This window comes from Hyaena hyaena, unplaced genomic scaffold (genome assembly GCF_003009895.1).
Source record: "Hyaena hyaena isolate Hyena2069 unplaced genomic scaffold, ASM300989v1 scaffold_3, whole genome shotgun sequence".
Classification (NCBI taxonomy): domain Eukaryota; kingdom Metazoa; phylum Chordata; class Mammalia; order Carnivora; family Hyaenidae; genus Hyaena; species Hyaena hyaena.
Window position 1 is genome coordinate 1,691,681 of NW_024080635.1, and position 20,837 is coordinate 1,712,517.

At 41.5% G+C, this 20,837-nt stretch overlaps 1 protein-coding gene across 3 annotated transcripts; it reads left to right on the forward strand.

The window, feature by feature from the left end:
• Positions 1–174: 174 nt before the first annotated feature.
• Positions 175–19,480, forward strand: ZBTB8OS (zinc finger and BTB domain containing 8 opposite strand). 3 transcript variants are annotated; one of them, XM_039233692.1, is made up of 7 exons: positions 183–665; positions 12,381–12,405; positions 12,935–13,056; positions 13,274–13,356; positions 14,565–14,617; positions 16,516–16,552; positions 19,230–19,480. In XM_039233692.1, exons 1-7 carry the CDS (start codon positions 533–535, stop codon positions 19,314–19,316), a joined length of 540 nt encoding a protein of 179 aa, XP_039089623.1. In that variant the 5' UTR covers positions 183–532; the 3' UTR covers positions 19,317–19,480. The 3 variants fall into 3 exon arrangements, with proteins under 3 accessions (XP_039089632.1, XP_039089623.1, XP_039089641.1); XM_039233701.1 differs by lacking the exon at positions 14,565–14,617 and having other exon boundaries at positions 175–665; positions 19,230–19,320; XM_039233710.1 differs by lacking the exon at positions 12,381–12,405 and having other exon boundaries at positions 575–665.
• Positions 19,481–20,837: the final 1,357 nt, after the last annotated feature.

Genomic DNA, 20,837 nt, shown 5'->3' on the forward strand with positions numbered 1-20,837 from the left:
AATCGCTTTCTGCGGGGGGGCCCCGGCGCGGGCCCCTCCCCTGCCCCCACACGGTTGGGAGCCGACTTCCTTCGATTGCGCGCGCGCGGAGCTGGTGGGAGTGCGCCCGCCGGGTCACGTGAGAGGTTTAGTCCCCACTCTCCAGGGGGCAGCCATTTTCTTAAAGGCTGTTCAGCTCGCGACACTTTCATAGAATTCACATGAGAAATCTAGGGTGCTTTTCTGTCTGGTTATCAACTCTGGCAATGGGGCAGAAAGAAAAGGCGTCCTCCACTCAGACATAGGGGTGTCCAGCTCAAGTATTTACCTAATCCGAGGTCCTCCAATTTACTTGTTTCCTTGGTTCTTAGAACTGATGAAGCAAAGGCAGAGAATGAGGTCTAAGCCTAGTAAAGACGTGCTTCCACCGGCGGGTCCTAGAAGTCTTAGGGTAGAAGTATACCTGTGAGAATGGAGTTCTGGTCCTTTAAGAGTGCGTGCCAAGGGGCGGAGTCTAGGACGGAAGTTGTAAATCAGGGCCGAAGTCCGGCTAATGAAGGGCGGAAGTAGAGTGTTCAGGGTTGCAATTATGGCGCAGGAAGAGGAGGATATTCGGGATTACAATTTGACTGAAGAGCAGAAGGCAGTCAAGGCCAAGTATCCTCCAGTCGTTCGGAAGTACGAATGTGAGTAGGTTGCTCAGTTGTTTCATGCCTTCTTTCCTTGCCCAGGTCTTCTGGCCTCTCTTGCTTTACCCCATAAGGTACTTCAGGCATGATTCGTGTTTCCCCCTGTATTGTAGGTAGTCGTCCGGGCGATGCTGAAACAAAAAGCTCTGTGGCTTGAGAGTCGGGAGCTGGGCTGCCGCATTTAGTCTCTTGAACTCTTTCTACATATACCTCGTCACATTTACATCCTAGGAGTTTTACCAGTGTATTCTAAAGATAACCATATTTTCAAGCGTTTGATGGGTTGTCGCCCCTACGTATCTCCCGACAGTGGGATGGTTAGAGTGTGGTTAGATTCGAAGACTTAAAAAGCTGGGTAGGGAACTTCCAACTTGGTGTTTTACCTGGGTCGTGTATTAAAAGATCTGGTTTGGTAACGTAAGGCAAATCACATAACTTCTTTGCTCCTTAGTCCCTTTATCTGAGAAATAAATGAGATAATAGTAAATGTGAAAATATAGTGCAGACTCTGATCTTCTAATTAAACGTTTAGCTATTATCCCTAAAGGTTGCTGTGGTTTGGGAAGCACAAATCTGTTACTTTTCTACTTAAAATATCTCATTAATTTTCCATTGTCCTCTGTAGAGTCTGTTTATAATGGCATACTAGATTCTGTACTTTCTGAACTCTCATGTATCTCCCTAGCTCATTTTTCTTACTTAAAAATAACTTTCAAAAATTGTTTTTAATAAGTCTTGTACCAGACTCAAAAAGTACAACAGGTATTCAGTGTGAACAGCCTTTCTTTCAGTCCTAATCTCCAGCCACCTAGTCTTATTCTGTAGGTCGACAGTCCGTACCATTTTATTATGTATACAAGCAAAAAAGTTCTAGCACTTTAATTTATTTAACCAGTTTCCAGTTGATAGACATGTATGTTATTTCTAGTCTTTCGTTATTAGAAACAATGGAGCAGTGACTATAATCGTGCATCCATTGTTTTGCACATGTGCAAGTGTATCTGTAAATTTCCAGAAGTTACATTGCTTTGTCAAAGGATATGTGCATTTTTTAAAAATTTATTTATTTTGGAGGGGGGGCAGAGAAAGAATCCCAAGCAGGCTCTGCACCATTGGCCTGATGTTGGTCTCGATCCCTCCCACCACGAGATGGTGACCTGAGCCAAAATCAAGAGTCCAACGCTCAACAGACTGAGCCACAGAGGCATCCCAGGATATGTTCATTTTTAACTTTAACGGTTTTGCTAAATTGATCTCCAGTGACATTGTACCAGTTCATACTCTCACTATCATTGTATGAGTGTGCTTTAGCCTCACACTTCTACCCATTTACCACATTACCATACTTTCTGGTCTTTTCCAATTTAAATATCTTGTTATATTAGTTGCATTTTTCTTATTATAAGTGAGGTTGAATGTACTTAAGTATGTTTGGAGCTATTTGTATGTCCCCTTCTGGGATGTGTATACTCATATTCTTAACCCATTTTTCTATTGGGTTGTTGATCTTTTTTCTCTGCAGAAATTTATTTTTATGTAGTGAAATTTATTAACTGTTTTATGGCTTCTGGGTAGTTTTACGAAGGCTTTGTCCACTCTGAGAATGTAAAATAATTCTCCTGTATTTTCTTCTAATACACTTGGAAATGAAAACTTTTTTTTTCTTTAAGTAAGCTCTCTGTCCAATGTGGGGCTTGAACTCACCACCCTGAGTTCAAGAGTGGCATGCTCTACCAACTGAGCCAGCCAGGTGCCCCTGGAGATACAGACTTATATTGAAGTATAATATGCCTGCAGAAGAATGCACATACCGTAAGTGAACGTTCACACACTGAATACACCTGTATACCTAATAACCATGTGGATAAACAACATTACCGCATCCTGTCTCATGCCCCTTTCCAATCACCACCACCCTCCCTGCTGTTCCCATTATCCTGACTTTTTTTTTTTTAATATATATTTTTTTATTTATTTCTAGGAGAGAGAGAGACAGCGTGAGCAGGGGAGGGTCAGAGAGAGAGGGAGACACAGACTCCGAAACAGGCTCCAGGCTCCGAGCTGGCAGTCAGCACAGAGCCCGATGCGGGGCTCGAACCCACGAACCACGAGATCATGACCTAAGCGAAAGTCGGACGTTTAACCGACTAAGCCACCCAGGCGCCCCTATCCTGACTTTTTAAAAAAGGTTTTGTTTTTAAATAATCTCTACACCCAGCATGGGGCTTGAATTCACAACCTGGAGATCAAGAGTTGCCCACTCCACCAATTGAGCCAGCCAGGTGCCCGTCCATTAGCCTGACTTTTAACATCATAGATTAGCTTTGTCTGTTTTATTTTTAAATGTTTATTTATTTATTTTAAGAGAGAGAGAGCATGCACGTGTGTGTGGGAGGAGAAGAGAGAGAGTGAGAGAGAGAGAATCCCAGGTAGGCTCTACATTGTCAGTGCAGAGCCCAACTCCGGGCTCAAACTCACAGTGAGATAATGACCTGAGGCAAAATCAAGAGTCGGATGCTTAACTGACTAAGCCACCAAGGCACCCCTGTTCTATCTTTTAATATCTTGTAGGACAGTCCCCCTCACTACTTGCTCCTTTCTTGCCATTCTTACTTTTTTTCTCCCTTATATGTAGATAAACATCAGCTATCTGTAAATCTATAGAAAACTAGGGGGATAGTATGATGACTTCCATCTACACATCACCCAGTTTCAGCAATGATCAACTAATGGCTTATCTTTTTTATCTGTACCCATTACCTCTGTAGGGGAGGAAAAAAATCTTTTTCCTGTACCTGCCTTAGGTACATTGGCTGGGGCCCTACAAATTAGGTTGACACAGACAAATTAGCTAGAAGAAAACAAACATGTAGAAGTATTTTTTTTTTGAAATTTATTTATTTTGAGGGGTACCTGGGTGGTTCAGTCAGTCGCAGTTCGTGAGTTTCAGCCCCCCATACAGCTCCGCACTGGCAGTGCAGAGCTTGCTTGGGATTCTCTCTGTCTCTCTGCCCCATTTGCTCTCTCTCTCTCTCTCTCTCAACATAAACAAAAATAATTTGTTTAAATTATTTTGAGAGAGAGTGTGAATGAGTAGGGGAGGGGCAGGGAGAGAGAAAGAATCCTAAGCAAGCTTTGCATTGTCAGTGCAGAGTCCAAAGTGGGGCTCAAACTCATAAACAGCTGAAGTCAAGAGCCAGATGCTTAACCGACTGAGCCACCTAGGCGACCCTCACATAGGAGTATTCAGTGATGAGTAACTCAAAGGGCTGGTTAGAACTTGAGCTTATATAGCATCTTAACAGGAGCAGTAATTTTGTACAGAAATGACAAGACAAAGGAAAAGCATTTTGTACTTCTAGGGCGGCCAGTTGTGTGATGATAAATATATCATGGTGGCTTAGTCGGTTAAGCTTAGTCGGAAAACTAATGGAAGGTGAAGGCTAGTGAGGAAACTTTATTATGGAGATTCCTCTGGTGCTGTCTCTGAGTGGATAAGGGTCTAGAGTTTTCTTTAATGATTAATTTCTGTCCTTGCTGATAGAGGCAAAGGGGAGCACTTTTACAAATTTATGTTTTAGCGGCACCTGGGCAGCTCAGTTGGTTAAGTGTCCAACTTCGGCTCAGGTCATGATCTCACACAGTTCATGGGTTCCAGCCCTGCATCGGGCTCTGTGCTGACAGCTAGCTCAGAGCCTGGAGCCTGCTTTGGATTCTGTGTCTCCCTCTCTCTCTGACCCTCCCCTGCTCACGCTGTCTCTATCTCTCTCAGAAATAAATTAAAAAAGTTAAAAAAATTTTTTTAAAAAACAAATTTATGTTTTAGACATATTGTGGGAGGGCAGAGAGTTTTTCTTGTATCTTCTCTCATTCTGACTACCTTTTACCTCCTTTTCGTTTATTTTAAAGTAAACTGCAGGTAGGGGTGCCTGGCTGGCTCAGTAGGTAGAGCATGTGACTCTTGATATTGGTGTTGTGAAAAACTTTTAAAAAGTAAAATAAACCACAGATAAAAAATACTATTGGTAATTTCTCAATCATATTAATTATGAGTTTAGGGAGAATTAAAACTTTAATATTTATATTAGGGTTTTTTTTGAGGAATGGTATATGCCTTTCCTTTTCCAAATCTTATTTTGTGTATCCTGAGAAGGTTATTTTTAGGTATTTCATCTTTTTTGTGTCTTTTCCTTTTTTTTTTTTAAATGTTTTATTCATTTTCGAGAGAGAGATAGAGACAGAGACAGCATGAGCAGGAGAGGGTCAGAGAGAGAGGGAGATACAGAATCTGAAGCACGCTCCAGGCTCTGAGCTAGCTGTCAGCACAGAGCCTGATGTGGGGCTCAAACCCATGAACCATGAGATCATGACCTGAGCCTTAGTCGGACACCCAACCAACGGAGCTGCCCAGGCGGCCCTCCTTTTTTTTTTTTTTTTTAAACGTTTATTTATTTTTTAGAGACAGAGTGTAAGTAGGGGAGAGGCAGAGAGAGAGGGAGACACAGAATCCAAACAAAGCAGGCTCCAGGCTCTGAGCTGTCAGCACAGAGCCCAATGCAGGGCTTTAACTCACAAACTGTGAGATCGTGACCTGAGCCGAAGTTGACTGCTTAACCGACTGAGCCACCCAGGTGACCCTATCTTTTCCTTTTTTAAAAAAATGTTTATTTATTTTGAGAGAGGGAACAAGCACATGTGGGTGGGGTAGAGAGGGAGAGAGAGAATCCCAAGCAGGCTCCATGGTGTCAGTGCAGAGCCTGACCTGGGGCTCTATCCCACCAACCTGGAGATCTTGACCTGAGCTGAAATCAAGAGTCGGACGCTTAACTGAATGAGCTACCCAGGTGCCCATCCTTATATTTATTTTATTTATTTATTTTTTATTTTTTATTTTATTATTTTTTTTAATGTAGGATTTTTTTTTTTTTTTACAAATAGTTTATTGTCAAATTAGTTTCTACATAACACTCAGTGCTCATCCCCAAAGTGCCCTCCTCCATGCCCATCCCCCCTCCCCCCCACATCCATCAGTCCTCAGTTTTTGTCAGCATTCAAGAGTCTCTCATGGTTTGCCTCTCTCCCTTTCCACCACCATTTCCGCCCTTCTTCTCCCCCTTGGTCCTCCGTCAAGTTCCTCCTAATCCTCCTATACGTGCAAACATATGGTATTTGTCCTTCTCTGCCTGACTTATTTCGCTCAGCATAACACCCTCAAGGTCCATCCATGTTGCTACACATGGCCAGATTTCATTGTTTCTCATTGCCATGTAGTATTCCATGGTATAGATTATTTATTTTTTATTTAAAGTAATCTCTTTACCCAGTGTGGGGCTCAAACTCATGACCCTGAGATCAAGAGTCACATGCTCTACTGACTGAGTCAGCCTAGCCACATCTTTTTTGTTTCTGATGTAAATGATCTTTCTGCCATGATATCATCTCTTGCCTCTTCTGTTATTAACTATAATTGTGAGAGCTGTTGAGTTATACAATTAATTTTTTACCCTGCCTCCTTATGGCATTCCCTGATAGTATAATTTTCAGCTGATACTCTGGGGCAATGATCTTTCATCGCATGCTTTGAATTTTGTGTATTCTACTGTGTTATCATATGCATCATAAAACCGTGTTTTCTTTCCTCTAACACCACTTCTGACATCAAGTGTGTGGTTTCTCCAGTTGGAGAAACATCAAGCAGTTTTTCAGTTCTCTGATGCCAGCTTGGGTGTCAATCAATTCAATTCAGTTCTGATACTGACTCCCTGGAATTAACACAGACCCCAGTTTAACAGCCCCGTAACACAGTTTAAGAGCTCAGTTCCACAAGACTGCTCCCACCTCATATGGCAGCCCCAAATGGGGTACCCAGGCTACCCACACTTCTGCCTAATCAGTTGCAAATTCTGGTGTTCCCACGCATTCCCCTCCCACATCTCCTCGGGCTCAAGTTCAATAATTTGCTAGAACAGTTCACAGAACTCAGGTAAACACGCTTTACTTAGGTTTACCAGTGTATAATAGGGGATCCAACTGAGGGAGAGCCAGTCAGATGCCGTGCATAGGGCAGGGTATGGGGAGAGGAACTGGAGCTTCCTTGCCACCTCTGGCCTTGTCTTGTCCTAGCATTTGGATGAGCTCACCAATGGAATGTTCTCCAAATCTCTTTAAGAGTCAGTCTCCTGCTCCACCCTCCCGCAGGACAGGCACTCACAGCCGTTGGCGGTAAGAGGGTGGGGCTGAAAGTTCCCACTCTTTAGTCACGATCTTCCTGGTAACTGCCCCATTCTGAGGCTATCTAGGGACCCTACCCTGAGTCACCGATGTAGCATAGATTCAAGTGTGGACAGAAGGGGATAATTAATGAATAATGAGACACTCTTATCACTCAGAGAAATTCAAGGGTTTTAGTTGCTTTGCCAGAAACCAGGGACAAAGACCAAGTATGTATTTTTATTATACCAAAGAATCATTCAGTAAATATAGCAATTAAGAATGAGAGAAAAGGGGCGCCTGCATGACTCAGTCGGTTAAGCATCGGACTCTTGATTTTGGTTCAGATCATGATCTCACCATCTGTAGGATCCAGCGCTGTGTTGAGGTCTGCGCTGGGAACCTGCTTAGAATTCTTTCTCTTCTCTCTCTCTCTCTGCCCCTCCCCCTGTACATTTGTACCCTTGCACTGTCTCTCAAAATAAACAAACATTAAAAAAAAAAAAAAGAATGAGTTTAGGTTAATAGTTTAACCTTTTAATTTGTTGTACAGAAAAAAACTTTTTGTTCAAAAATCCTGTTAATATTTTTATGATATGTTTCACGATTGTATCTATGGAGAGGATCATATATTTTTATATGAGTTACGTTAATCTGTTTCCTAATCACAGAATCTTTGCATTCCAGGAATAAATCCCACTTGGTCATACTGGATTCTACTTGGCAACATTTTGTACAGCCTTTGAATTGATACCATGGAGATTAGTCTGTATTTTCTCCCAGCTTTATTGATCTCCCCCCAAGCTTTTCCTGTAGCCCCGTTTTTTCCTTTAAGACTCAGTGTAGTTGTCCTCTTCTTGATTCATTCAGCAATATGATCGAACACCTGTTGTGTATCAGGCACTAAGCAAATATTGGAAATAAGAGAATGAGCAAATACGTACAGATCACCCTTAGTCTTTTGGCAGTTACAGTGTTAAGTCTTGTTTCCTTTGGGAATTCACTGCAAGCTAAGTTTATTTCCTAGTCTCTCCTGTGTTTCAGTTCTCAAAGTGTGGCCCTTGGACCCCTGGGGTTCCCCAGATCCTTTCAGAGGATCTGTGATGTCAAAACTACTTTTGCAATAATACTGAGATATTTGCTCTCTCACTGTGTTGGTATTTGTGCTGATGGTGTAAAAGCATTGGTAGGTAAACCTGCTGTCCCCTTAGAACATATCGAGGCAGCACCAAACTGTACTGGTAATCACTATTCCTTACCACTGTGTACCTAAAATTAAAAGAAAAAATCATTTTGGGGCAAAAGTATAAGAGTCTTAAGTAGGAAGAACAGAGGGTTACTGGAGAGGTTCTGGGAGGGGGGATGGGCTAAATGGGAAAGGGACATTAAGAAATCTACTCCTGAAATCATCGTTGCTCTATATGCTAACTTGGATGTAAATTACAAAAATAAATTTTAAAAAATTAAAAATAAAGATCTATTACTAAAAAAAAAAGAATAAAAATTAAAAAAGAATAAAGATGTCCTTGATGAATCAGTAAGGACTATCAATCTTATTAAATCCTGACCACTGAGTACATGTCTTTTTAATATTCTGTGAAACAAAAGGAGAAGTGTGCATACAGTGTTTCTGCTTCTTGTCAAGGTATTGATGATTACCTTGAGGAAAAGAACCTGTGTAGTTGAGTTGTGAGCTGGATTTTTTGTTTTGTTTTTGTTTTTCATGGAAGACTCCCCTACCCCTTTCTTTTTCCTCCAAAGAATGACTGAAAGACCATAGTGTTGTTATTCAGGTAGAGGTATTTGGCGGATAATTTCTTTAAAATACTTCAAGGAAAACAACACAGTATTTCCTGGCAATGATAAAACTCAAGTATTTGAGTGAAATTCGAATTTTGGAAACTTTGCATCTGGCCTCATGAACTTGGCAGTTTCCCAGTATTAAAAGATCTTTCTGATGATATTGGTGGTGATATTAACAAATATATGTATATATGTGATTTAATTTTATATAATTAAATGTGTCAACATTACTTGTATAAATCAATGAACTAATATTTTTTCAAAAGACCAATGCTTTCGTGTTACACAATCAGGCACAGATAAGATCCATTCTAAGCACAAGATAGAGTTATGGATTTTAATGTTATAGAGTATGAAAAGTTTGTTGTCACAGCTTCAGATTCCACTTGAATGTTTCTAGTTTTAGTATAGCATCAAGGAAGACTATATATAGTTTTTTGAAAAGCTCTTAAGATACTCCTCCCTTTTCCTTCTGCCTATCTGTGAGGTTGATTTTATGTGTATACTTCAATGAAATCAATATAGTGCAACACATTGAAAGTCAGACTTTAAAAATACTTGCATAAACAGTGCCACTCTTCTCATTAAAGTTTGGGGGAAATATGTTTTTTTCATAAAGGTATGTAATTTATGTGAAATGAAATGGGTTTACTTTTTTATTTATTATTACTATTTTCTAAAGATTTTATTTTATTTTATTTATTTTATTTTATTTTATTTTATTTTTTTAATCTCTACACCCAGTGTTGAGCTAGAACTCAAATCCTGAGATCAAGAGTCACATGTTTTACTGACTGAGCAAGCCATGTGCCCCAATTTTGTTGTTATTTTTAAATGAATTAGTATTTAAACGTTTTTTCAGTTAAAATTTCTAGTATGGTTAACATTGACAGATACAACCCATATAAGTCAAACCTCTTTGGAGTCTTCAATAATATTTGAGTAAAGGGTTCCTAAGACCAAAACTTTGAGAACTACTACCCTATAGCAATCTGTCATTGTTCTTTTTAAATTGTTTTTTAAAATGGAGGTATAATTTACATATACTAGCAGTGCTCAGATCTTAAGTGTAAAGTCCAATGCGTTTTGATAAACAGATACATACATCTGCTTATCACTGGAGTGCACTACACATTGGATTGTAACTAACACTCCAGTCAGGTTATAGAACATTTCTATCACTCTAGAAAGTTCCCTTTTCCTTTTTTCCTGTAAGCCCCCCCCTCCACCCCATGTCCTTACTTGGAGGCAGTTTGGATTTCTATCACAGGAGCTGAATTTTGCCTGTTTTTAAAGTTTCACACAAGTGGATCCACATGGTATAGATTCTTTTATGCCTGGCTTCTTCACTTAGTATCAAAGATAAACACAGCCGGACATTAAAGTGGTGAATGGCTTATATTCAGTAACTACAGTAGGAGAAAGAACTGAGCTCCATTCCAAATTTTGCAGAGGTGATGGAGCCTTTAAAAGAGAGAATGGAGAAGGGGGGAGAGCAGGGGCCTCCTAGAGTCAGAGAAGTGAAAAATTACAAACCGTTAGTCGATGTAAATTACAAACCGTTAGTCTATGTAAATTCAATTAGGCTGCAGGATTTGGTAGCAGGCGGTTATGGAAGTTAGAATCCTCCCACTGAGACTGGGAGTCCTTTCTGCTGATTACATTTCAAAGGAATGGCTCTGGAGTCCTTGAGAAGGACCCTGCTGAGTTGTAAGAGATAAATATTCACAGTTGTAAGCCTTTTATAAATGCCCTTTATAGTAAATGCTTTAAGAATGGGAGGTTAAGGACCTATTGTTAGGTTTTGGTTGGAATGAACAGTAAATTCTCTTGGCTGTGTAGCTTTCCTCGGCAGGTAGTCTAATGCATTTGGGCGGGGTGATCCTCGGAACCAGGCTTACGCTGCTAGAAGTCCAGCTGTGCTATAGTTTGATTACTCTTGGCGCAGAGGGTTTAGATAGAAGTATTACATGCTGAGCGTTCTCCAGTTTTCACTTAATGTTTTTGAAATTCATGTTAATGCGTGAGTCAGTAGATCATACCATTTTTAAAAAATGTTTATTAGTTTTTGAGAGCGAGAGCAAGTGGAGGAGTGAGGGAGGACAGAGAGAGAGGGAGAGAGAAAATCCTAAAAAGGCTCCTCCCCTTGAGTGCAGAGCCTGTTTCGGGGCTTGAACCCATGAACCATGAGATCACGAACTGACCTGAAACCAAGAGTAGGACTCTGAAGCAGCTGAGCCACCCAGGCGCCCCAGTAGGTCACACCATTTTATCCCTGAGGAGTATTGCATTGTATCTTTGTTTATCTGTTATCAGTTGACATCCGGATTTTCATTTTGGGGAATCCACTGCTGTGAGCATTCTGGACATATGTTTTCATTTTTCTAGGGTTAATATCTGTCATTTTCTGTTAACCTGTTAACCTGGTCATCTCCTCGGTACCTGAAACATATTAGGTCCATAAGAATATATTTGAGTGAACTGGAGAAGAATTTGCATATGGAGTGTTGCCAAAAGACTGCGTGTTATGGTGCAAAGTCTACTACCCTGGCACTTATGACGTCTCAATTCTAGGCCCAGCTTTGCCCCTGAACAACAGTAGTCTTTAACTAGTCCCGCGATCTCTTTGGATTTCAGGTTTCTTTTTTAAAAAAATTTTAAAAGTAATCTGTACACCCAACATGGTCTGAAAGTCATAACCCCAAGGTCAAGAAGTTGCGTGCTCTTGACAGGCACCCCAGCTTTCTTCCTTATAATTTTTTTTTTAATGTTTTATTTATTTCTGAGAGAGAGAGAAAGATAGCATGAGCAGGGGAGGAGCAGACAGGGAGACACAGAATCTGAAACAGGCTCCAGCCTCTGAGCTAGCTGTCAGCACAGAGCCGGATGCAGGGCTAGAACGCACAAATTGCAAGATCATGACCTGAGCTGAAGCTGGACGCTTAATCGACTGAGCCACCCAGGCGCCCCCCCTCCCCCCCGCCAGCCCTCTTCCTGTAAGTGAGGGAATTATATTAAATAGGCTACAAGGCTTCCTTTAGCCTGAATATTCTGTGATCCTAAGTGGGAAGAATTGATAGAAGTCATGATACCAGTGAAGAGTAGACTGAAATTTTGAGGTAACAGATCCAGTGCGAGTTTGCTGTAGTAGCTGGTGTTGTTTTCCGGGTATTCCTGTGGGGATAGCAGGAAGAAGCTCCTAAACGTAGTGTTGAGTTTACCTTTTAAAAAAAAAATATTTTTAATGTTTGTTTACTTTTGAGAGAGAGAGAAAGCACGAATTTAGGGTTACAGAGAGGGAGACAGGATCTGAAGCGGGCTCCATGCTGACAGTAGAGAGCCCACCACGGGGCTCAAACTCCGCAAACTGTGAGATTATGACCTGAGCTGAAGTTGGACGCTTAACCAACTGAGCCACCCAGGAATTTTTTTTCAATATTTTATTTATTTTTGTTAGAGCAAGCAGGGGGAGGGCAGAGAGAGAATCTGAAGCATACCTGTGCTGACAGCAGTGAGCCTGATGGGGGCTTGAACTCCTGAACCGCGAAATCATGACCTGAGCCAAAGTCAAACACTTAACCGACTGAGCCACCCAGGCACCACAGAAGGATAATATTCTTAATGAACTAGAGTTTCTTGTGATTTGCAAGTTCAGTGGTCAAGTTCAATGACCTATGCATTTTCCCCTCTCTCCCTTAGATTTGGATCATACAGCAGATGTCCAGTGAGTATACCTGCAATTTAGGTCTTTGAAATCATGTTGTTAATAGGAAGTCTGATGTTTTAATCTCGATGTCCCTAATTTTATTTTATTATTTATTTATTTTTTAAAGTTTATTTATTTTGTGAGAGAAAAAGAGAGAGTGTGCGCACATAGATGCACACACAACCCGGGAGGGTCAGAGAGTGAGGGAGAGGGAGAATCCTCTCTGTTGGCACAGAGCCCGACGTGGGGCTCAGACCCATGAACTGTGAGATCATGACCTGAGCCGAGAATAAGACTTGGACGCTTAACTAACTGAGCCACCTAGACGCCCCTTGATGTCCCTAATTTTAATTCTCTCCTCCTATTTTGGTTCCTTTAACATGTGAAAATGATGGTTTAAAAGAACCCTTTATATATGTAATGTGCCATTACATTGATTGTCACCGTTGGTTTTATATTTTTCATGTTAATTTTATTTTGACTTTGCTGTCAAGTTTTCTCTCTTGCTGTGAATTTTATTACAAAGGGCATGAATGTATTTCTTTAGGTTACATGCATGGGGAGAGACCCTGGAGGAAGCATTTGAGCAATGTGCAATGGCCATGTTTGGTTACATGACAGATACTGGGACTGTGGAGCCCCTCCAAACACTGGAAGTAGAAACCCAAGGTAACCAATTTGTTCTCAGGGAAGAAATTGTTATGCAAATGTTCAATGTTCTCCATGATTGCAGTACATTTTCACAGTAAGAACAACCAAATGATCAGCCTGTTCTTCCTCTTTCAGCTAGCCTAAGAAATTCATTACACTCTTAAATCCAAACAAGTTTTTAGAGAGGAGAATCATTAAACATCATACTATCATGGTTCTTCTTGACCCTGTGTAGGAGATGACCTACAGTCTCTTCTGTTTCACTTTTTGGATGAGTGGCTTTATAAGTTCAGTGCCGACGAGTTCTTCATACCCCGGGTAAGCAAGAGTTTTTTTTTACTGAACAAACAGGTTCTAGTTCAGATTTTTTAAAAAAGTTTTTAAAATGTTTTATTTATTTTTGAAAGAGAGATAGAGACAGCATGAGCAGGGGAGGGTCAGAGAGAGAGGGAGACACAGAATCTGAAGCAGGTTCCAGGCTCTGAGCTGTCAGCACAGAGCCCGACGTGGGGCTCAAACCCACGAACCCACGAACCGTGGGATCATGACCTGAGCCAAAGTCGGACGCTTAACCGACTGAGCCACCCAGGTGCCCCTCTAGTTCAGATTTTAAAAGAACAAGTGATTGAGAATAGAATGTGTGATGCATAACCAAGCCATACAGATACATAAGATGATACTGATTTGCAGAAAACAGGGACTTCTTGGTTAACCTGCCTTTGACTAGTATATGCGTCTTGTAATATTTAGATCTCTTACCGTATACTTGTCACTAATCAGGATTGTGTGATAAGAATGCACCTGCTGTCTTCACCCACACTTTTTATGTCTCCCAAGTTTGAGCTATATTTATGTCCATCCCTATGTCCCTTTGTCCCATATGAAATTTAGCAGCTCTGCCATGTTGGCCTAAATTTAAAAATTGCTGTCAGTTTTCCTTAACATGAACAAGGAAAAGCCAAATGGAGATTGCTTGTTGCCATCAGCCTCTCGAAGGGAACCCGTGTCCAGCATCGTTGTTACCGCACACACACCTCTCCTCCTCACCCCGTTCTCTCCTTCCTCCCTTCTCCCAGCTCCGCTCCCTACGCTCTTCCAGCTCGCCCCTTGTCCTGCTGAGTTCAAGAGCCTACAGTGTTAGTTAAAAATGGGGCGAGAATGATTGAAATCCTGTATCATCCTATTCTGTTTTACAGCGAAAGTTCCTGATTCCTGTTTTGAGAGTGTACATTTTTCAACAACATTTCCCTTGACTATATAAAAAAACCCTTATTTCCTTGAAATATAATTAGTTTGGTGTTCCACTTTAGTTAACATTTTAGTTTTCTTTGCTTCAGGGAAGTTGTACACTGTTATTTTCTAGGAAAGGGAACAACCTAGACATACTTTTGTAAATTATAGCTGACATACAATATTATGTCAGTTTCAGGTATACAAAAGGGTATTTTGACAGTTGTTAGACATGTTTTAGTAGATGGTCTGTTATGAACATTTTTTTTTTAATTAAATTTTCTTTTCCTCTTTAGGAAGTAAAGGTACTTCATATCGATCAAAGAAATTTCAAAGTACGATCAATTGGGTATGTTTTGAAAATCTTTTAAGCAGCAAGTCATGAAAGATGTTGAAATTATATTCTTCACTAAACCTAGTGGGCAGGAAGACAGAAATGTTGACTCAGAGGTCCCATTGGATCCCAGTGGGTCCCTGCAGGTTAAGCTTCATGACCCCTAGGAGTGAGGACTTTGGTCCTCAATTTTGGAAGACCAGAAATTTGTCAGAACAAAGTTAATTTTGGTTCCTTAAAGTTAATTCTGATTCCCAATTTATTGATTTTTAAAAATGTTTACTTATTTTTGAGAGAGAAAGAGTGCAAGCATGGGAGGGACAGAGAGAGAGAGAGGGCGGCACAGAATCTGAAGCAGGCTTCAGGCTCTGAGCTGTCAGCACAGCAGAGCCCGATGCAGGACTTGAACCCATGAACTGTGAGATCATGACCTGAGCCGAAGTCAGACGCTTAACTGACTGAGCCACCCAGGCACCCCGATTTTATTTTTAGAGAGTGAGAGTGCGAACAGGGTAGAGGGGCAGAGAGAGACAATTTTAAGCAGGCTCCATGCTCAGTGTGGATTCCTATGCAGTGCTCAATGCCACAACCCTGTGATCATGAGCTGAGCCGAAATCAAGAGTTGTACGCTCAACTGGCTGAGCCATCCAGGCTCCCTTCTTTTAGGTTATTTCTATGTAAAACCTATTTTATCCACTTCATGTTGAATTTGATTCATTTCTTTTTGTAAAGTGAGATCTTCCATTCCTCCTCCTTTCTTTTTTTTTTTTAAATGGGTAAGGAATCAGGCTTATCCAAGGATACTTTCCTAATAAATGGCTGTACAGAATTTTAAAACTTTGTTCTTTTTACTACCACTACTGCTTCTCCAACTGTAATCTTCAGCCATATTCATATTGAAGGGAGAGAAGATGCTTAACCCAAGTTCTGGGAGAGTCCCCTTTTAGGGTCTTCTATCTATATACAGACCATGGACATTTTCTGAAAAGTTATAAAATGCAAACCAATTTAAGACCATACTACAGAGTGTAGTATTTTGCGTCTGTGATACTCAGGCCTACTTTCTCTAATGGGAGATAGTATTTAATTCTTTGTATAGCCTTAAGTACAGAGAAAATTTTGAACATGCTGCTGTATTATGAAACAGTCATTAAACTGTTTATTGAGAATCTGCTCCATGTGCTCTGTACTAGGGCACTTTTTTTTTTAATTACAGCATCCATCAGCCTTATTGAAATAGCTATAGCACATAAGTCCTTCAACATCTCCATTTACTGGCAATCAAATGGAAATTTATTTATTTATTGAAAGCATTTTTTAATGTTTATTTTTGAGGAAGAGAGCGCATGTGCATGAGTGGGGGAGGGGCATAAAGGGAGACACAGGGGCAGAGAGGGAGACACAGAACTCCAGACAGGCTCCAGGCTCCATGCTCCGCTCTGTCAGCACAAAGCCCAATGTGGGGCTCGAGCTCATGAACTGCAAGATCATCACCTGAGCTGAAGTTGGACACTTAACCGACTAAGCCACCCAGGGGCCTCTCAAACTGAAATTTAAAGGTCCCTTTCCCCTCCCATCTCTTGGCCTCCTCGTATCTTAACCACATTGATAAGGTTTATTTTAAAATGGGTAAAGGGAGAAGGGGCGCCTGGGTGGCTCAGTCGGTTGAGTGGCCGACTTTGGCTCAGGTCATGATCTCACGGTTTGTGAGTTCGAGTCCTGCATTGGGGTCTGTGCTGACAACTAGCTCAGAGCCTAGAGTCTGTTTCAGATTCTGTGTCTCCCTCTCTCTCTGATCCTCCCCTGCTCATGCTGTCTCTCTCTCAGAAATAAATAAAAACATTAAAAAAGGGGGGGGAGAACAGATACTAAACCTTGGAAGTCTAAATCATGTTTTAATTTTCCTTCTCAAGGTGGGGAGAAGAATTTTCATTGTCCAAGCACCCTCAGGTATGTTTAAATACAGCCATTAAAAACATTATCTACTTCCGTACTGTAAAGTCAGTATAGGCCAGTATACTTCAGCGAGTTCTTCTAAAATGGTGTGAAGCAGTAAGTTTTCCTCAGGCTTCCCTGACCATGTTATGTTTAAGCACTGACTCCACACATCTGATTTGGTGGACAGGGAATAGGGAGACAGCACTTGGGTTCCAGGGTCAGGTGTGTTACAGATTTTTGTGTGATTTAAAAGTCCCTTTGCCTTTTCAAGCTTCTGTATGTATCTCTCCCTGTAGTGAAGGTGTTGGACTGGATGCTCTTTAAAGTACCTTCTACCTTCTGTACTTCTCCAGACTCTGGATTTGCCAACCTTTAGGATCTGTGCCAGTCAAATCTGTATATAGGAATGGGGGCAGGCACATGTTCTCTGTAAAGGGCAAGGTAAGGTTTGAAGCTTTGTGGAACCACAGTTGACAGAAGAGCAATATTTGGCTCCTTTGTTATAGCACCGCTGCTGCCACAGGCCAGGCAGAACCAGATGAGTGTGGGTGTGTCCCAGTAAAGCTTCATGGACATTGAAATTTAGATTTCATATCATTTTCAAATGTCATGAGATAATCTTTTTTGGTGTCTCCCTCCACCCCAACCATTAGGCATGTAAAAACCATCCTTAGGCAGTAGGACTATACAGAACCAGGTGGCAGCCTGAATTTGGCCCATGATTTGCAGTTGGCTGAGCCCTGTGTTTAGGCCCAAGAGACGCAAGTTAGTCGAGGGTGACTGGGAAGTTCTGGTTGCTTCCAGTAGCTGCAGTATCATTTCGTCAAGCACAACGTAATGAAATGAAGCCTGGTGAGGGAACCTCAGGAGAGAAGCTTAAAAAGAGAGAAACCACTAGAGGGGTTGTGTGAATTACAATACAAATGACACACGGAATTTTCTTTTGAACATCGTACGTGTGAGGTATAGATTAGACATCTAAATGGAGATGTCCCATAGTAGGCATTGGTCTGTAGAATGACTTGTTCAGGAGATAGGTATCTCTGGAAATATAAATCTGGGAGCCACCACTGAACAGAGGATATTTATAGCCATCGGGCTAGATGAGATTACCAAGGCCGGGAGGATAGATGAGAGTATAGAGGGGACTGAGCCCTGGGGCACTAAGTGTGGAAGAGACAGAGCCAAAAAGGAAAAGAGGAGAGCCTCATGGAAGGGAGCAAAAGAACAGGGCATGCCTAAAAGCCAGCTGTCTAATGACCTTGAGACTGCCCAGAGGTTGAGTAAGATGAGGACTGAGAATTGACCATGGGTTTCCTCTTCATTGGAAAGATGTACGGGTCAAAGAGAGAATGAAAGATAGGAAAGTGGAGGCAGTATATTGAGACGGTTCTTTTGAAGGGTTGTCAGAAGAGGGGAGCAAATGCATAGAAGAGTACTGGCCAGGGCGAATGTGGCTGGAAAGGGAGAAGTATGGTTTTATTTTTCTCTTTTGTCTAAACTGTGAGGTTTTGTGGCACCCATGTATGCTGTGTGGAAGTGATCTAGGAACTCTGGGCAAATTGATCATGTTGGAGGGGGAGAGAGTAATTTCAAAACAAAGATCTGAAGTTGGTAAAGTGGGGTATGGGGTGGAGTGCTCAGGTACAGGAGCTGACCCTCTGATGGGCGCAGGGACAGGCTTTCTTTGTAAATAGGAGGAAAGGCGAATGTGAGCATAGATGGAGAGGAGAAGCCAGTTCGTACTGATTGCTCTTGTTTTCTCCAGGAGGCGTGGTCTGAGGGTGAGAATGAGGGAGGAATCCTAGAGGCAAAGATGGAAAGTAATTGTTTCAGAGAGTGGGCAGGTGAATTTAGTGGCAATTGTAGGGTGACTAGTGAGTGCTGAGTACCCTTTTGAGATTGTGGATGTGATTTACAGTGACACCACTTAGTATGGTGTGTGCTGCCGTAGGCAGAAAGTTGAATTTGGTTGTGGTTTCACCAGGTGATGATGGTGGAGGGAAAGAAAAACAAAGGTGGTTGTCATTCAGATCCGTCTGCGAAATCTTTCGATTTCTTTTGTGACATAGAGCTAGCAAATGCCAGTCGCCTATTGCCTGACATGTTTTGTGCTGCACAGAATTATTGTGGATTCTTTTCTAGAATGGGAAGGAACTAAGAGAGCATCTGATCCTGTGGTTCTAAACCAGGGCAGGCGAGGGGGATTGTCACGTGTCAGACATGTGGAGAGAGAACCCCAGGAGGTAAAGCGAGTTGGCAGCTGAGGAGGAGAGAAGAGTCTGTGCTCTTAGGGCCCAGATTAGACCGGAAGGAGGAAGTCTTGAGAAGGAGCCCTGAGCCAGACCGTAGGAAAGCTTCACGCTCCTTGATCCAGTCCACTTGGTAAATGATAAAGCGGGTGCTGGAGAGGTTAAGGGAGCCTCCATTTCAAGGGGGAAACAAAGGCAGGATTAGAGCCCCATCTCTTACCTCCCAATCAGGGCTCCTTCCCTGTGCATCTGTGGCTTCTCATTTTTACCGGATGACTGTATAATGCTGTACAAATAACTACTTGTTTCCCATGAGCTCTTAATTTGTCAGAATAATAGTAAAATTTGGCCTTTCTGTCTGTTATTGCTAGAGTTACTGATTCTGATTTAGATTTTCATTTTTTCCTGTTTGTTTTTTCCTCTAACCCCAACTTTAGGGAACTGAAGTCAAGGCAATAACGTACTCAGCAATGCAGGTCTATAATGAAGAGAAGCCAGAAGTTTTTGTGATCATTGACATTTGAGATACCAAACAAACAGCAAAACCCCCTCCTATGAAGAACTGTTGGTTTTTTTTTTTTCTCTTCTTTTTAAGAAGATACCATGATACAAATTCTTCAGTATCTGTTGATATATATGGAGATTTGCAGAACAGAACTTTTTTTTTTTTGGATGTTTATTTATTTTTGAACTAGAGAGACTGCGAGCGGAGAAGGAACAGAGAGAGACAGAAGATCCGAAGCGGGCTCTGCACTGACAGCACAGAGCCTGATGTGGGGCTCGAGCCCATGCACCGTGAGATCCTGACCTGAGCCAAAGTCAGATGCTTAACCGACTAAGCCACCCAGGCACCCCTGGAACAGAACTTTTTAAATTAAAGTGTGACTTTCGGAAACAGAACATTAAGGTGCAGTGTTGGTCCATGTTACCCAAATATTCAGACTTTAAAGAATTCTTCAGGTGGCTAGTATGACTTCTCCTCTCTTAGTCCCCTGCGGTGGTCGCAGGTGCCTCCTACCCTCCTAGTGAAACGTCCTGCCTGGTCCCCAGAGGGACCAGTGATGTCAGCAGCAGCCCGAGGCACTCTGAACCTTCCATAGTTTTATCGAATTCAGTTTGAAAAAAAATAATTTTATCAATAATAAAATAATATTAATAATTTAATAATAAATCCTATAACCAGGAATTTGCTTTTTTTCAAATTAGTTAACACATATATTTCCTATATATACATTAAGAGAGGTTTTGTTTTAGATTCCCATGGGACAGAGCCATCCTGTATGCCCCTCGGTTTTCTTAGAAGAAATAAATATAGTTGTAACAGTTGGAAGACTTCTCTAGAAAGAGTCCTGAGTTTCTCTCTTTCTCACTATTGTATAGCACTAATGGAGGGACACTTTCCTATTTTCTCATAAGAAAAAGTCAGTACCCTTATAAATGAGCCCTTCCAAGGTCACCTGGGTGGCTCAGTCAGTTAAGTGTCTCACTCAGCTCAGATCATCTCATGGTTCACGGGTTTGAGCCTTGTGTCGGGCTCTGTGCTGACAGCTCAGAGCCTGGAGCCTGCTTCAGATTTTGTGTCTCCCTCTCTTTCTGCCCCACCCCTACTCTCACTCTGTTTCTCTCTCAAAAAAAATGAATAAACACTAACTGTTTTAAATTAAAAAATGGGCCCTTCCAACATGTGATTTTATTTTGAAGCTCATATATGTATACAGCTGGAGAAGAAAAGAACTGTCTTACATTTCTTGTGTTTTTCTGATTACCTGAGTTCTTTGTTGTGGGAAAAACCATGTTAAAAATGATCTGAACTTCTCAAAGTAGGTAACTTAATGAAACTGCTTCTGTTTGATTTGCAGCATTATTCTATTCTCTGTTCATTGACTGAGGTATTTATTGCTACCACAAGAATTTGCAAAGTTGCTGTTTATTCACACACACGGGAGAAAAGATTGCCACTGGGTGGTGCCAGATAGCATTACAGCATGCTCCATTTGACCTAACGTGAAGAGATTGTCCGTGAGCTTCCAAAGTGTTCTCAGCAC

What these genes read in the sequence shown, in the direction of transcription:
- ZBTB8OS (XM_039233692.1), top strand. Translation starts at nt 533, where the DNA reads ATGAAGGGCGGAAGTAGAGTGTTCAGGGTTGCAATTATGGCGCAGGAA. An exon ending in AGTCGTTCGGAAGTACGAAT is followed by an intron (nt 666 to 12,380) that starts GTGAGTAGGTTG and finishes TCTCTCCCTTAG; the next exon opens with ATTTGGATCATACAGCAGAT. An exon ending in ACTGGAAGTAGAAACCCAAG is followed by an intron (nt 13,057 to 13,273) that starts GTAACCAATTTG and finishes GACCCTGTGTAG; the next exon opens with GAGATGACCTACAGTCTCTT.